Source organism: Camelus ferus, chromosome 2 (genome assembly GCF_009834535.1).
Source record: "Camelus ferus isolate YT-003-E chromosome 2, BCGSAC_Cfer_1.0, whole genome shotgun sequence".
Lineage (NCBI taxonomy): Eukaryota > Metazoa > Chordata > Mammalia > Artiodactyla > Camelidae > Camelus > Camelus ferus.
The window spans coordinates 964,754-980,803 of NC_045697.1; the positions used below are offsets into that span (position 1 = coordinate 964,754).

The 16,050-nt window shown below is 56.1% G+C and overlaps 1 protein-coding gene across 4 annotated transcripts in view; it reads right to left on the bottom strand.

The window, feature by feature from the left end:
• Positions 1–9,039, bottom strand: part of LETM1 (leucine zipper and EF-hand containing transmembrane protein 1) — a 34,122-nt gene extending 25,083 nt beyond the window's left edge. Inside the window, exons 1-2 of one of the 4 annotated variants that reach the window (XM_032492511.1) lie at positions 8,734–9,039; positions 5,278–5,338 (exon numbers count right to left, since the gene is read on the bottom strand). In XM_032492511.1, coding sequence (XP_032348402.1) covers positions 5,278–5,338; positions 8,734–8,812 — 140 coding nt within the window. In that variant the 5' untranslated portion in view covers positions 8,813–9,039. The remainder of the gene's footprint in view (positions 1–5,277; positions 5,339–8,733) is intronic. The other 3 variants (XM_032492514.1, XM_032492506.1, XM_032492518.1) reach the window with 3 other exon arrangements.
• Positions 9,040–16,050: the final 7,011 nt, after the last annotated feature.

Consider the following 16,050-nt stretch of genomic DNA (forward strand, 5'->3'; position numbering starts at 1 on the left):
TGAAAGCAGCTGAGCTGGCCAGTCCCTACAGCCTCTAAGGAGCAGGTCAGACACAACCACAACCGGCAAAAGCCTGACCCGCAGACAACACAGACCCAACCCCAGGGCGGGTCTCCCAGGCCGGCTCCCACAAACGGGTGCAACCTGAGGGGTGGGTTGCGGAGCGTGGCAGTCCTCTCCTGTAACAGGCATCTTTCTACAAAGGCCTGCGGTTCCTGAACGAGTCGTGATGATCAAGGAGGGTATTCAAATCAACACCGATCCAGACCCACCCATCAGCTGACCAAAAGCGTAGGTGCAACGATGAAAACCCAGCAAGTTAAAGTCATCCCCACCACCTCCACTCCACTCCCACACTGGCCTCCTCGCCCACGCACCTTGCAGGCTCCCCGCCCGGTGCCCCTGCAGCCTGGACACCCTGCCAGTGCTGGCTCCGCCCTGGGCTCACTCGGGCCGCTGACCTGCAAGGGCACCCAGCGCAAGCCACTCTCAAACCCTCCCCCTGGACCACGGGCTCCAGGGGGCTCAGCAGGGAATGGCGGGCCATGCCCCAAACCAGCAGGAAGCTCAGAGCCCTCTCTGTCCACCGCTCTCAGGCCGACAGGGCTGCATGAACCCCCGGCAGCCAGACAAGGCCAGCCTGCTCCTCCGGGCCTCAAGCAGCTGAGTCTGTGCCCAGAACGGCCGCCCGAGGAGCACCGTTTGCTGCAGCCCACGTTTCCAGAGCCTGGCCCTCCCCAGCTCTCGGGGCCCAACCACCTGGCACAGCCTAGGCTTTGGGCGACGAAGGGGTTCTCTTCCAGCAGTGGCACAGGGATGGAAGGCCACGTACAATCCCACACTGAAACAACCCATCTCCACCACTCTCCTTCCATTTCACAATCTTCTAATCACCTCACCTGTCGCTTGAGAAGTCTCCCCCTGCTCATGCCCACGTCTTCCCCAGGGCGGCCGGAGGCTCCACCTTCCTTCACAGGCATTGTTTCTAACAACACACCCCAGCTTCTCCCCACCTGTCCAGCCACCTCCCTGCACGTGGCCCACTGCCAACAGCGAGGACCTGACTGGAGCAGAGTGTCCCAGTGCAAACTTCACTGCTGACTGCTGTGTGACCTTGGACAAGCAACCTCTCTGTGCTGGGGGAGCCTCCTTCGTGGACGTGCAGGCTAATGTACATGAAGCTCCCAAAACAACGCCTGGTGCACAGCAATGCCCACTACAGCACTGCCCTGTTAGAGCAGTTGACAAGAGCTGGTCTGGCTGGCGGAAAGCCAGGGCTCTCTCATTTAGCCACTCCTTTCAGACAGGGGCACTGGAAGGACAAGCAAGGATGGCCCACCCTGGCTCTCGGCCTGTATGGGTGGGGACAGCAGGCAGAGGGCACCACCGCCCCGCCGACCTCTCTTCTGTCCCAGCCCTTGCTTCTGCCTTCGAAGCAAGGCAGACAACACCCAAGTCAGGAAAGGAGGGTCCTTCAAACCCACCCCGTCCTGAGTCCCCACGGCCAGAGCATAGCAGAGCCACAGGCTCAGACCGCCACGTGCCACTTGTAGCTGCGAGACTCTGGCCACAAGCCATGCCTTCCATGCCTCAGCCTCGTGCTCAGAGCAGGTGACGAAAGAGCCCTCCAGAGGGGGCCTCACCTCCTGTCATCCTCAAGCTCAATCACCCCATTTCCCACCCCAGTCACCAAGGAAACACGCAGCCTCCACAAGCAGCTGGGATGTCAGCAGCTACCAGGGCAGCGGCGGGCAGAGACCCAGAAAGCGGACTGAGCTGAGCTGCGCAGGGCGCATCCCACAAGGGCCTCCGAGGCCCGGGAACCTGGCTGTCCTCAGGCAAGTCAGAGATAACTGTTATCAGTGATCTAGCCACAGAGATTTAGCCGTTCTCAAAAAGCACAAAACTGCACATTTATTATCAAAAACCACCTTCAAAGTGGGTGGGGGTGTAACACGCAGGGCGAAAGCACAGCTCCGCAGGAAACACGTGGTCGCGGGGACGGCATGGCTGGTTCACATTAAGCAGCTTGGGGCTTCTGTCAAAGTCACCCATGCCACTGACCCCAATGCCCACCTTAACCCGACATCTCACCGTCACCTTCACGAAGAGAAAACCTAGGCAATGCCTGGCAAAGGAACAGTGTTCCCGGGTTAAGAGCGTTCCCCATGCCCCATGTCAGCTGCACAACCACGGACTGTGGGTGCAGGAACCCGACCAGCTCTCCGCACTCTATGAACAACACCCTCTAACTCGTGATAAGGCCCCCTTCCCAGGGGACAGCATGCCAAGACAGTGGCCTGAGTGGACGCCACCCCTCAGCATACCACCCTCAGTCCCTTGGGGACAGGATACCAGCAGGGGAAACAGGAAGGGAAGGCAGGACAGACGATGGAGCACCAGGCACCATGACCCACGGGTGTCTGGAATCGCAGGATGCCTCCTGCCCAGAGACAAGGGGAAACCAGATCATCCACAGGACAAAGTGCCCCTCAGCAGGCGGGGCTGAAGACCACCGCCCGCACACCTCAACGCCTCCTGCAGCCTCCAGGCCACCCGACAGCCGTGTGAGGGCAGCACCCGTGACCATGCATCAATATGGGCAGCAGACCTCAGGAGCAGTGCCACTGAGGGAGACACAAAACAGAACCAGCCTGGCAGCTCAGGCTCTCCCACCGAACAGGGCTCCACGCTTGCGGGGTTTCAGAGCTGCCGTTTCCCGGTTTGGCTGCTCATGCACAGTTGTGTGCTTCCTCTCTGCCTTTACTTCTGCGAAAAAGGAGGTCAAGGGTGGCCAGACAGCGCCCATGATGTTGTCCAGGTCAGAAACTCTCTGCCTGCTCACCCTTCAGGGGTCTGGGCCATTTCAGCTAAGACTGAGATTGCAAAATAACTGTTGTTAAAAAAACTGATACAGATGATTACCACTTACAACTACTTACCTGTGTGACTCAACATTTCTTATACTGCACAATCAAAATAAAAAATAAAACTTCTCGTGTGCTGAGACTGATTCGGACTTCAGCTCTCCCCCGCGATCCCTAGCATGAAGTGCACAACACCAGCATGGCAGCTCTGCAGGTCTCATGGCCTTAACTTCCTAAATGAAGTGTTTAACCCCCTAAAAATCATCATCTCATAAAATGCTGGAGTCTCTGATAACGCAGGGGGGACCACAGCTGCTCTGATGGCAAGTCCGGCCACTGAGACAGAAGCTGAGACGGCAACAGCAGCAAACGCACTGGGAAGGCAGAGCCACTAACTAAAGCCGTGTTACAACACGGGCGAGAAAACCACCACCAAGCCACGCCACATGGCCAGGCACAAGGAAACACACGCAGACCAGGACCCTCAATCTCTGTGTAGAAAAGACAATGAAGAACACACCACCAAATAGAACACACCCAGGAACTGTCTCAAAGGCTGCGCACACAGTCTGCATAAGGAAACGACGTGCCTTGTTATAAGAAAACAACCTGCACGTGGAAAGACTGCACGAGATTTAAAAGCTAATATTCCCAAATGACATTATTCCAGTTACAATACCCAAAGACCGTTTTCGAGTTGAAACAGTCCAGAAGTTCTTCTAGAAGGGCTGTCCAGAAAGGAGGCACGTGAGGCCTGGTCCCTGTAAACAACAGGGGAAGAGGCACAGCACGACAGACACCCCACGGCGGCCCTGGGTGGTCCATGCAGGTAAGTCCAGTCCACACAACAGTCCTAGAAGCTGCCTCAGCAGTCAGTACTCCAAACCCAGACACTTCACACCAAAACCCAGACTTCCAGCCCCTCTTGAATCACCCTGAGAGCTGACCCTGTGGGACCACATCCTTCACAACAACCATGACTGCAACCCCAGGTCACCGGCCACCCGCTTCCAGATACCCACCGGGCCTCAGACCCCTGAAATGCCAGCACAGATTAGAGTTCACTCAGAACTCTGAAATCTAGACAAGCACACCTCAGCAGGAGTGCTGTTCTACGCTCACACGCGAATGCCTCCACATCAGAGAAAGAGAGGCTTCATGGCAGCAGTCTGGTGACGATCAGAAGCCTGCTTAAAGGCAGAGCCCAGAGGGGGCTGGGAGCAAGCACCTGGCAGCAGGAGGGGGCCTGCAGGGGCTGCTCCTGGGAGGAACTTAAGAAAAGACTTTGTCCCTGCCAAACGCTGCACACATGCCAGTTCCCCTCCATGAAGACACCTGCTCACGGGCGAAAAGCCTGCGCCTAGCTACTCATTTTAGCGCTTTATAAGAGCCATAAAACTGAAAATACACTCACACACGATTTTGCTTTAAGAACCACCACATTTTCATGTATGGCTCATACAGCATTTGTTTTAGAGAATTACATCTGACCCAGGAAGCATCCTCCAGAAAAGTTTTATGGCCAAGACGAGGTGGCAAGTCAACCATCTTGAATGAGTAAGAAAGCCCGAAAGAGTCCAGAGCTCCATGGACTAGGGGTTGTGACGGCCAGACATACAGCACTGGGGAAGGAGGTCCCACCCTCTCACCCAAGAAGAGTGAAGGACGTTGGGAGAGAGGAGCTCCATTCTAGGCACCCGGGACAGGTGAACACGGACCTGCTTCCAAGAGAGAGGTCCGGGTGCCCCCCCCCACAGGGGAGGGGGACGCAGGGAGAGCACAGCAGCCCCAAGGGAAGCTCAAGTCCTCGTGTGACAGTGGACAGGGAATGTGGATGGCGCTCCCTCCAGGAAGGCCTCCAGCCTCTCAGCAGTACCACAGACCTCCCACCCACTCTAGATACATCCCCAGAACCAAGCAGGGCCAGTCCCGTGGCCAGCAAGCGATTCGAGTGGTACTCTGTGCAGGACGAGTACAGTGTGAGGAGGGGTGTCTGCATGCTTGCTGATGGAGCCCAACACCCACAATGCCACCGGACACGTCCAACATCTTTGTGCACAATGCATGAAAAGCCACTGAAAATGGCAGCTGTGTGAGCGTGGAAAAGACAGCATTGTATGTAGACTGCAGTTACCACTGTGTGTCTTAAAAACAGATACATAAGAGGAAAAGACCAGAAAAACACACACCAAAACGCTAATAATATGTGTCAGGTACCAGGATTATGGATGTTTGCTTATTTTCCAAATATTCACTAATGTACTTGGTTATGTATTTCAAGAAGAAAAGATCAAGGTTTAAGAGAACAAAAACAACGAACAGGAAAGTGGGACATACCCTCTCCCCCATCAGCAGAGCATTTTCAAGCCCCCACCTTCAAACAGGCAGAACACAACGTTCATGTACTTACACGCAGCTTCCCCACCTCATGGCGCTGGCACAGCTGAGACAAGCACGGTCGCCCAGACTGCCTGCCACAAAACAAGGGAGAACAGGAGAGTCAGTCTCACACGGGGCACTTCACACTGGTACCGTCCTTCACAGTTGTACAGAGTGAGTTTCCGGAAGCTATTCTGAGCGCTGCTGAGTGAAGGCCCTGCCCCCGCTGGAACGCAACGTCTTGGAGGCACCCGGCTCTCCAGGGAGCCACGGCCTTCAGTCTCCGCAGGTGGGGCCCCCGCCCCTCACTCCAGCTGCCTCTAGTGGACAGAGGCCAGGCGCACGCGATCCCCAATGCAGACAGCCCCGCAGAGCAAGTGAGGGCCCCGTCCAAATGAGCCAACACCCTCCCTGCCCACGGAGTCCCACATGAGGACTGTGAGAACTACCAGCAGAGCCAACACCAAGAGCAAGCTGCTTCCTGAAGAAACAATACTGATGAGTGCACAGCACATTTGTTGGATTTTGATGTACTTCTGACACTTTAACTTTAGTTCCCAACCCCTCACTCCAGCTGAGGTGGGTCCGCCTTCCTTCTCCCCCAAACAGAAGCCTCCCCCAGTTGGAGAACTTAACTCAGAAATGGCCCCCCCAGCAACCAGACCAGCTGCCACAACTCCCAGAGCCCGAGCCCGCCCACCCACAACACACCCTACCAGCCCCTTCCCACACTCCCCGCACTCTGAAGGCCCCCAGGCTCTGCACCCACTGCACACAGTGGGGTGGGCCACAGCCACTCCCTCCTTCCGGAGGCCCTCTTGTGGTCTCTTTTCCAGCCATGGCTCTCTCCAACTCTGACCCCTGCTGGGTCTTACCATTCAGTTTGGGCTCTAACCACCCAGTTAATGCGGATCCACAGATGAAGGGCTTGGTCCCACAAGTCTCCTGCCCTCACTTCAAACGCCAGTTCCAGGTGGGGTCCCAGGCTACCCACACTTCTGCCAACCGCAAAATAGGAGGTTTCCACAGCCTCTTCAGCTTTGATAACTTGCTGGAGTGGCTCACAGAGCTCGGGAGAGGGCTCTGTCTACTGCTGCGGGTTTTATACAGGACACAGAACAGCTGGGGGAGAGGCGCGCAGGGCAACGGCCAGAAGAGCCCTCGCACAGGGCCTTCCGCCCCGTGGGACTGGCATGAGCCGCCAGCCCAAGAGCTCCCTTCACCCTCGCCTGGGCAGGACTGATGATCACATCCTTGGCCACTGGCAACCGAACTCAGTCTCCAGAGCCCCTCCCCTGCCATCACAGGTCCCTCCTTAGCATAAACTCTGGTGTGTGAGAAGGACTCACTATGAAAAACAAGAGATATTCTCATCACTCTAGAAACTCCCAGGGCGCTAGCTCTGCCAGGAACTCAGGATGGGGAGACAGAGGCTTCTCACTCTTCCCATCCCACACCTTCCTTCACCTGGCTTCCAGGAAACTGCACTCTGGATTCTCCCGACTCGGCCTCGCTGGCAGGAGCCTCTCCAGGCACTTGGAACCTGACTTCCTGTGTATACAAAAACTCTGGGCTTCCCCAGGCCTACTCCTGCCCAGCGCTCCCTGGTTTCAATAATGGCTGGAGGTCGGCCCCTAGCCTCTCATAACCAGTCCCTGATAAATCTGGTCTCCCACCTCTACAAGTCCTAGCCCACTCCCAAATACATGCCATACAGAGCAATTTCCTCCCAGAGAGCACAGTGTGCAAAGGGGGTGAGTAACCCTAGACCAGAGGAGACTGACGGACACCTCCTCAGGCTGATGACCACAGTCAGCAAGGACCAGGGTAAGTCCCACTGCTGCAGGCACCTCTGGCAGGCTGTGCTGAGGACACTACTACAGCCCGGCGGCCTTACTCCCCCAAACCATTAGCCCCAGACTAGCCATGAGCAAAACACCAGACAAATCGCAAAAGATGGGCGTCCTACAATATATCTGACCAGCCCTCCCCAAAACGGTCAGGGAAAGTCTAAGAAACTGTCCCAACCAAGAGAACACTGAAAATAAGTGGTGACTAAATGTAACGTGGTGTCCTGGATAGGGTCGTGGGACCAAAAAAAAAAGGACATCAGAACAAAGTATGTGCAGAATAAGGGAAGCCTGAATACATCGTGGACCTCAATTAATAATGCATTAGTGTTGGTTTACTAGTCGTGACAAAGACCCATACTGACGGAGAACGTTAACAGTGGGGGAACGTCTCCAGCAGAGGGCTGCCACCCCCAGGTGAGAACATCACGTCTGAGGGCTCAGGGACTGGCTCACCACTACCCAGCCCTGGGGCCTGCAGGCTCCGTGGCAAACCGGCTGGCTGAGCAGTGTCTGAGTAAAGAGCAACAGTGAAACATACGTGTCTCTGGAACATCACAAGCACAGAACAAATTCCGCTACCTTGTAAGCGTGCTACAGAAAGGTCTGCGGCCAAAGTATTTTTATCACTATCCTTAAGAGGCAAGGGAGACAAAGAGCTCCAACAGCAGAGGGAAGACAAGCACTAAAAGCTGGAATGGGTACTATACTGTTCATACAGTGAGTTCCTGCTGCTCCACGCCCTTCTCTGGGCTCCAAAGGTCTTAGCAGCTCATGAGCCATTACTGTTACAAATGACAAGAACCATGTTTTTTGGGGTGCCTTTATAAACTGTAAAGCCCCTTGAAATATATAATTTTACTTAAGAATCTCACTCTTACAGAGCAATTTTTATTTCTACCCCGATTTTATGAATAAGTAACTCAGAAAGGTCAATGTACAAAGAGATGGTGAGGGTCAGTGCAGGCCCCCTACACGTGGGCCCCTAAGTGCCCGGAGTGAGGTGTGTTCCCCCGTCACAGCCAGGGTCACCAAGGCTCCAAGTACAAGGAGCTCTAAGGCTCCTGAGGCCATGCACAGCAAGGCCTGGAGACCGTCCACAGATGCCCAATAACACCAGAAAGATGTCGGTCCCAGGGACGTCCCTACAAGCCCGCAGGTTCTGTTCGCCGGGGTCTGCCGGCCCCGCCATGCCTCCCCATCTCAGGAGCCCTGAACGTGGCCCGAGGCACCACTGTCCTGGTGAGTAGGCGCCCAGTTCCACGGGACTTAACCGTCTTAGGGCTGGCTGTCAGTGCGCCCCCTTCTAAACTTTCCTAATCCCGCTCACGACGCAGCGGCCAGCGGCCGGGCGACTAAGGTCACAGCGCGAGTGAGTCACAGGCTGCCCCGCGCGTCGGCACCACGGCCCGGGCGCTCACCACACCCAGAGACACGCCGGCCAGGGCGGCGCCGAGGGGCACGGCGGGGCAAGGTCCGGGCCGCGACCCACCCACCCGGGAGCCGCCCGACCTGGGGGCGCCAGCGGGCGGGGCGCAGCCGGCCCCGAGGCCCTCTCTGGACCGCCCGTCTGGGCCCCAGCCCCGGTCCTCCCGCCGCCCCGGCCCCGCGCCGTCGACCGAGCGCTGGCCGCTTACCCCTCGGGGCGGCGGCGCGGGGCGGCGGGAGGCGGGCGGGCCCCCGGCCGCGGCAGCTCCTCAGTAAGATGGACGCCATGTGCCCGGCCGCGGAGGCTGCCCGGCCTCCTGCTGCTGCCTCCTCCTTCTCCGCCGCGGCGGCCGCGGCTCCTCGCCGGCCGGCGGCGGCTCGGCCCGCCCGCGGACGGTTGAGGGCGGCGGTTGGCTGCGGGCGGCGGGCGCTCAGCTCAAGGACCCGGCATCGGCGGCAGCCATGTCCCAGAGCCGACGTCCGGCGGCGCGGGGCGGGGCGGCCGGGCCGCCGCTCCCATTGGGCCCCTCGGGCTCCCGGCGCCGGCCAGGTGAGGGGCGGGCCCGCGCCGCAGCGGACTGCCGGTCCCGGCCTGCCCCGCGGCCGGTCGCCCGTCCCGGCGTGCTCCGCGCGGCCGCCCTGCGGCGCGCTGCTTCCGGGGTCGCGCCGCGCCGCGCCGCGCCGCGCGTGCGGGCCTCGCGGGCTGGGAGCCGGCGGGGCATGCGTGCTGGGCCTTCCCGCGCCCGCGCCCGCGCCGCGGCTGTGGGATCTAGGCTGCCGCACCGACGCGCAGCAGAGGCCTCCGGGACCTTTGCAGCAGAGTCCTGCGGGGGCCTGAGGGACGCCAGCGGCCGGGTTCGTCTGGCCCGGGGCCGCCGCCCGCAGCCCCGAGGGCCCCCGGTCCAGGGCGGCGCCCGCTGGGGCTGGGCCGAGCGCGCAGGTCCGCCCCGCTGACCCCTCAAGCGCTTGCCCTCGGGAGGGAGAGACCGGGCAGTCGTGGCCTTCGAGCTCCACCTTCCCTTCCCTAAGACGCGGTTGTGTTGGCGGTGGTCGTGGGGAGATCGTTGAGGTGGTGCCCGGAAAGCAGGCCGGGGGAGTTGGGGATCCGCGGCTCTGGGGCCCAGGGAACACGGCCTTCCCCAGCAGCTCGCTCCCACCGGCCTGTGCCTCAGCCCGTCCCCGGACTCCCCACCCTGCTTCCCACTCGCCAGCCTGTGCTCCTCTCAGGTCCTCTGCCTGGACGGTCTTTGCAGTCCTTCCCGCCCATCTGCTTGTCTGTCTTGTTCACTGCTGTAACCCCAGCAGTTTCCTGCAGTGCACACTCAGTGCGTGCCTGTCCTCTGACGTGCAGGAGCGTGGAAATCCTGATTACAGCAGGCTCCCGTCTTCAGGGCTGGTTGAATAGCACTTCTCCCTAGGAGGCTCCCCCAGCACGCAGCCTTCTCCATCTGGAAGAAGTAGCCTGCCTGTGGTGGTTTTCCTGAACCTCCCTGAGCCAGAACCACCAGGTGCTGGACTGGGATGGGGCTGGAGTCCCCATCACAGGTGGGGAGGGTGGCATTCGTTAGTGCAGGGCACTTTGTAGATGATGTGAAGCGCTTATATTGGCACTGGGCAGTCAGTGCCATAGACATCAAGTGCAGGGTTCATTGAAGCTCTCCATATGCCTGAAACTGAGATTCCACTGCCCACAAACTGTAAAGCCATGTTCCTTCCCTGCCCATCCCCCAGGAGACAATGGGGGAGGGACAAGGAAGGATAGTCCTTGTCCCCTGGCCCTGGGCCAGGCCTGAGGCAGGGTCCACAGGTGCTCAGGGTTGGACAGGACTGGCCTTTTAATACCCAAAGTGTAGGAGTACACTTGTCTAAGTACTAGTAGCTGACATTGGCCCTGAGCGCCTTAGGGCCCTGTCCCAAAGCTGTTGAGGGGCAGAGAGGGAGACCCTAGAGATGGGAAAGAATCAAAGTTGGTCCCTGATGATGCTTCAGGGTCCCAGCTGGCCAGAGACAGGGCCGAGCAGGAGGCAGTGACCAACCAATGGGCATGAATGTCTGTTTGTAACAGGACTTTGAAGGACACTGCAGGGGTTGGGTAGCAACACTGCTCACCTGCACTTGGGATGCCTCACCCCTGGGCCAGCCAGGTCGGTGGAAGGGAGAAGCCAAATTAGGGTCTTCATAGAGGAACAGGGATGCTGCGTCAGGAGATTCTGGACACCACCTCTGATGCTCTCTGCAGCCTGGGCAGGGTCAAGTTTTAGAGAAACTCATTTTCAACCATCAGTAACTTTACTGGGTTTTCTGATTATCTGAAGAACATGTGCTAATTGTAGCCATTTCAAGTTTATAAAAATAAGTAAAGAAACAAGTGGACATCTGGTACAAGGCAACTTACAGGGCAAGTTTTATTTCTACCCCAATTTTGCAAATAAGTAACAAACTCAGAAAGGCTAATACCAGATGTGTGGCCGCCTTCCTCCCGCACATCTGTCTCTTCATGAAGCAGTCTGAGAACACACAATTGTGGTGCAGCAGGTTGTTTTAAAGTCGTGGACTCCTTCTGCCTCTTTCTTTTTTCTCTCCTTTGGCAAGGCTCCCTTTTCCTCTTCCCTGTGCTTCCACATACTGTACATAACCTTCCACAGTCACTGTGCATTTACACAGATGACAGAGTCTAGAGTAACAGGGTGGGATGTCCAGGCAGCGGAAACGCCCCAGTTAGGGAGGTTAGAGAATCAGGTTAGGAATCAGGTTAAGGAGTCAGGTTAGAGATCATGCTAAAGAATCAGTCAATCAGAAATTAGGGTCTGATTAGGGGGTCAGATTAGAGATTGGCTTAGGGAATCAGCTAAGGCGTCAGGTTAGAGGTTGGGTTAGGGGTAAGGGTACCAGAGGAAGACTGGGCAGAACTGTGTGCTATACTCCGGCCACGCTCAGGTGCAGGACAGGCAGGAATGGATAGGACCAGGTTAGAGTTTTACCCAGAAGTGTGAAGAAGGAAGAGAGGGACCATGGAGTCAGGGTGTGCACAAGGGAGCGGCTTTACATAAGTCTTGACTGGGAAGTTTGAACTGGGGAAGAGGTGGGGGGGGGCTTGGGATAGTGGAAGGTGGCAAGATCACTGACCTGTGGGGCCTGCTAGGACTAAAGGGAGTTTGGAGTTGGGTACCAGAGCAAGTAAGCTGGCAACAGAGGGATGCTTACAACGGGGGTGGTGGGCATGGCTTGTGCTCTGGGCCATGGCAAGGGCAAGGGTGTGAGCCCAGGAGAGGGGCCTGAGGCAGGGCTGGAGGGTAAGGTCCTTGGGGAGAGGCGCCAGGTGCCTTTGAGCACCATGGGGAAAGGTATGTCTTCCTCCAGCAGCCTTATGTATGCACAGGCATGGAACAACCTGCACAACCAAGATGGTGGCTGTGGGCTGTGATATGGGAGGGACATGCGTTTGATTCTTGAGACCCCAAGGATGGGGTCTATGGGACTGAGGTTGTGCCTCCTGGCTTCCTGTTGCAACCCACCTCTCTCATTGCTTCTTCATAACAGAACCCTGGGTTTGCTGGAAAACCTTTTTGTAAACCTTTCAAATTAAAAGTTTTAATTTTAAAATTAACTTTCACTTTTACTTCAGTGTATGTGAGGTGAAGTGGCCAAGTCCCAAGTATACAGTGTGAAACATTTTTCCATTATGCACACACCTATGCAGCCCCCACTCCAACCAAAGCAAAAGGCTTACAGAGGAGGAAGAGGGAGGCAGAAGAGAGAGGCAGAGGGAGATGTGACTACAGAGGAGGTGGTCAGAGTGATTCCGTGTGAGAGGGGCTCAGGCAGCTGTGGCTGTCTTCGAAGACTGAGGAAGGGGCCTTGTGCCAAGGGATGCAAGCAGCCTCTAGAGGCTGGAAAAGACAAGGAAATTAATTCTCTCCCAGAGCCTCCGGACGGGAATGCATCCCTGGCAACACCTTGATTTTAGACCAGCGAGACCTGTGTCAGATTTCCGACCTACAAAACTTTAAGATGATAAATTTGGGAGGTTTTAAGCCACTGAGTTTACAAGAATTTGTTGCAGAAGCAAATAACATATCCCATTAACTGCAGCAGTGCTTTTGTTGGAAGTCAGGTGGCCAGGTGTGCATGGGACTCTCTTCTGTTGCTTGTTCTTTTTGTTTATACTTGAGCCAATAGTGAGCGGTTTTAATGACTGCAGCTTGTAATTGCACTTGGAACGCGGCACCGTCAGGCCTGCAGCTTGCTCTCCTTCAGGCTCGTTCTGGGTGCTCTTAGTGTCTTTCGACGAACAGAAGGTTTACATTTTAGTGCAAACAGATCTTCCCTTTGACAGCTAACAGGTTTCCCCTGGCCTTTTTAGCAAGGTCTTCCCTAACATAAGGTCAGGAAGGTATTCATTTATGTCTTATACCAAAGGAGTTAAATATTTTCTTTCACTGTTTAAGACTTCGATCCATCTAGAGTTTCCAGGAATTTTTGCATGTAGTGTGAGGTACAAGCCCAGATTCATTTTTTGTGTTTACTTTGTTTTTGTTTTTTACCTTATGGATAACCCAGCATCCCAGGCCTCCTTATTGAATTGTCTCTCTTTCCCCCCAATCTGCCATGTCCCTCTGTCACATGTCAAAGTTTCATCCATCCTCTTCTTTCATTGGTCAGCTGTTCCCTATTCCATGACCCCCCTCATGGTGGGTCCCAATCAGAGGCATAGTTGCTTTGAAGCTAAGGAGACCCCTGCATGAGACCTGGGCAAGTTAGTGTATTCACAGGACTGTTTTCTTTTGAGGGTAAGTTTGTAAAAGAGTGATATTTGGATTGCCATTGTTTATGACCACTGTCTCTGTCCTTACTGCCTGCCCCTCTGGTTTGATGATATGGGGTGCTTACGTGTGGTTTGCATCCAAGCAGGATTCAGCCTGCTTGGGTTTGCTGAGCTTCTTAGATGTGTAGATTAATGTTTTTGTCAACTGTGGACAAATTTTGGCCATCATTTTGGCAAATATTTTTTATCAGTTGCCTTTTCTCTGCGTGCCTCATGACTTTTTTTTTTTTTTTTGTATATTGGTTGTTCTAGATGATATGTTACAACCTCTAGATTCTGTTATCATCCTCTGAAAATGACCACGTGTGCTTTTGAAGGCCAGATCACAAAAGACTGCTATTTCTGCCTTCCTCCTTTTTGGATTCCTGCTCTGAGGGAAGGCAGCCCCCATGTTAGGGGAACACTTGAGCAGCCCCTGGAGAGGCCCAAATGGGGAAGAACTGAGGCCTTCTGCCAATGAGCAGCACCACCTGAGTAAACCACCTTGGCGGTCCATCCACAGCCCCAGGCAAGCCTTTAGATGCCAGCAGCCCTGGGTGTCATCTTGTCTGCAAGCTCATGGGAGACCTTGAGCCTTGAGCCAGAACTATCCAGCTCCCCCACTTCCGAATTCCTGACAAAGAAATTGCATGTGATAAGCAGTGTTGACAGCTGTTCTGAATCACTAAGCTTCGGGGCTCTATGACCTCAGCAATAGGTGGCTGAGACGATATGTCCGGAGAGTGTTCTGCTCCAGGGTGCAGCATCAGTTCCCAGGGCGTGCACCTTAGGGTCTCAGCTGCATGTCCAGGGACGTTCATGGGACTCCATGAGGCCTCCACTCTGGCCAGGCCAGAGTCCCACAGAAGTTGTTTTCTGGTCAGTCCAGGATCCTCACCCTAAGCACGTCCTCAGCCAAGGACAGTGGGACTCCCCTCTACACCTGGCCTCTTCTCCAGGGCCCTCCCCACAGCTTCCAGCCGCATCGCTGCCCTGTTGGACTCCATCTCCCTGTGCCATGGGAGGAGGCTGCCCACAGGTAGAGAGCCGGGCTGCACGGTGTCCAGGAGTGCCTCTGGGAGGCCCCTTCCCTCGGGATCGCAGTCCTGTGCTTGCCTTTCCTCACCACCTGAGAACCATCATCTCAGCTGTTTTGTGCATGTAATGGTGCTTACGGTGGGAGGCTGGTCTTGTCCCAACTTATCTGTTACAGCCCACAGCAGCAGCCTTGGTTAGAGTTTCCTTTTAAAAGAGATTCTTCTACATTTGTGGGAAAACTGGCAAGCTCTGAATCAAGTCTGGGGTTTAGTCACATTGGTTTCTTAGTTTTGACAAAGCTACTATGGAAATGTAAGGTCAGTTGACATTAGGGGAAACAGTTGGGGGCAACTCTGCTATATTTGCCTTTTTTTCCCCTGTAAATTTAAGTTTATTCCAGTGAAAAAAGTAATAAAAAGGATCTGTCTGGCTGGGAGCAGGAAGTGGCTCCTAGTGGCCATTCCTCCTGTCCCTGGTCAGTCCCCAACTTAGGTCAGTGAAGCTGGTCACCTATCCAGAACAGCAGTGGTCCACAGCACTCCCCAAGCTCTTAACAGCGCTTACATCTCGCTGCAGGCCCAGGGCTTAGGAAGAACTTTTATTTTCTTCTTTCTGCTGTCCTGGGTTTTAATTTCCTGAAATTTTCACAATTAGAAAAAGAAGCGCTACTGTAGCACAAAACAATGTTTCTTTAGCCGAAGCCTGAGTGAGTGGGCAGCGCTGGCCGCGGGCCCTGCCCAGGCTGGTCCTGGATCTGGGCAGTCTCGGTGAAGAGGGGGGGGTGCAGGGGCTGCAGGAGGGGTGCGGGTGGCATGGTGGAGGTCGCCCGTCTTCTCACCACTGCTGTCCGTTCTCAGGCATCGCTTGCCTCCCTCCAAGAGAGCCAGAGCGGCAAAAACCAAACAGCCTTGACGCGGGGCGGAGAGCCGACATGACCGGTGCGAGCGAGAGCAGAGCGCGGGCACAGGGCGGGGCCGCTAGGGGGCGGGGCTTTGAGGAGCGTGACCAATGAGCGGCGGGACTGTGTGGGGCTGGGCTCGGAGGCGGGGTCAGGGCGGAGGGAGACCTGCGGCCGGCTCTCCCCGCGGGTCCCTAACCTTGGGAGCCCCGCCGCCCGGCCAGGCCAGGCCAGGCCAGGGCTCCTCATCGTGTGAGCCTCCCTGTCCCAGTCGCTCCGCCGCGCCTGGCTCGCACCGTCCCCACCCTGCGCTTTCTGGAGGGCGGGCGGCCCCGCAGGTGCGCGCTCGCTCCCTCAGCGGAGGCGGGCTCTGACTTGACACAGCCATTCCTGCCTCGCAGCCGCTCCCAAAGCAAGTAATGAGCTATTCTTGTCACCCTTTCACATACAGAGGCCTCACAACCTGCCCAAGGTCATGCAACTAGGAAGAGAGGTGTTGTGGGTTGAATTGTGACACCTCCCGCCAAAAAAGAGATGTGTTTAAGTACCAACTCCGGTGCATGGGAATGCGACCTTAACTGGAAACAGGGTCTTTGCAGATGTCATTAACTTAAGACGGGGTCATTAGGTGGGCCCTAATCCAATGACTAGTGACCTTATAGGAAGAGAAAACAGACAGGTGGAGACGCAGGGAGAGGGCCCTGTGAAGACAGAGCCTGGGAGTGAAGAGATGCTGATAGAAACCAAAGACCACCATGGACTGCCAGCCACCACCAGAAGCTAGGG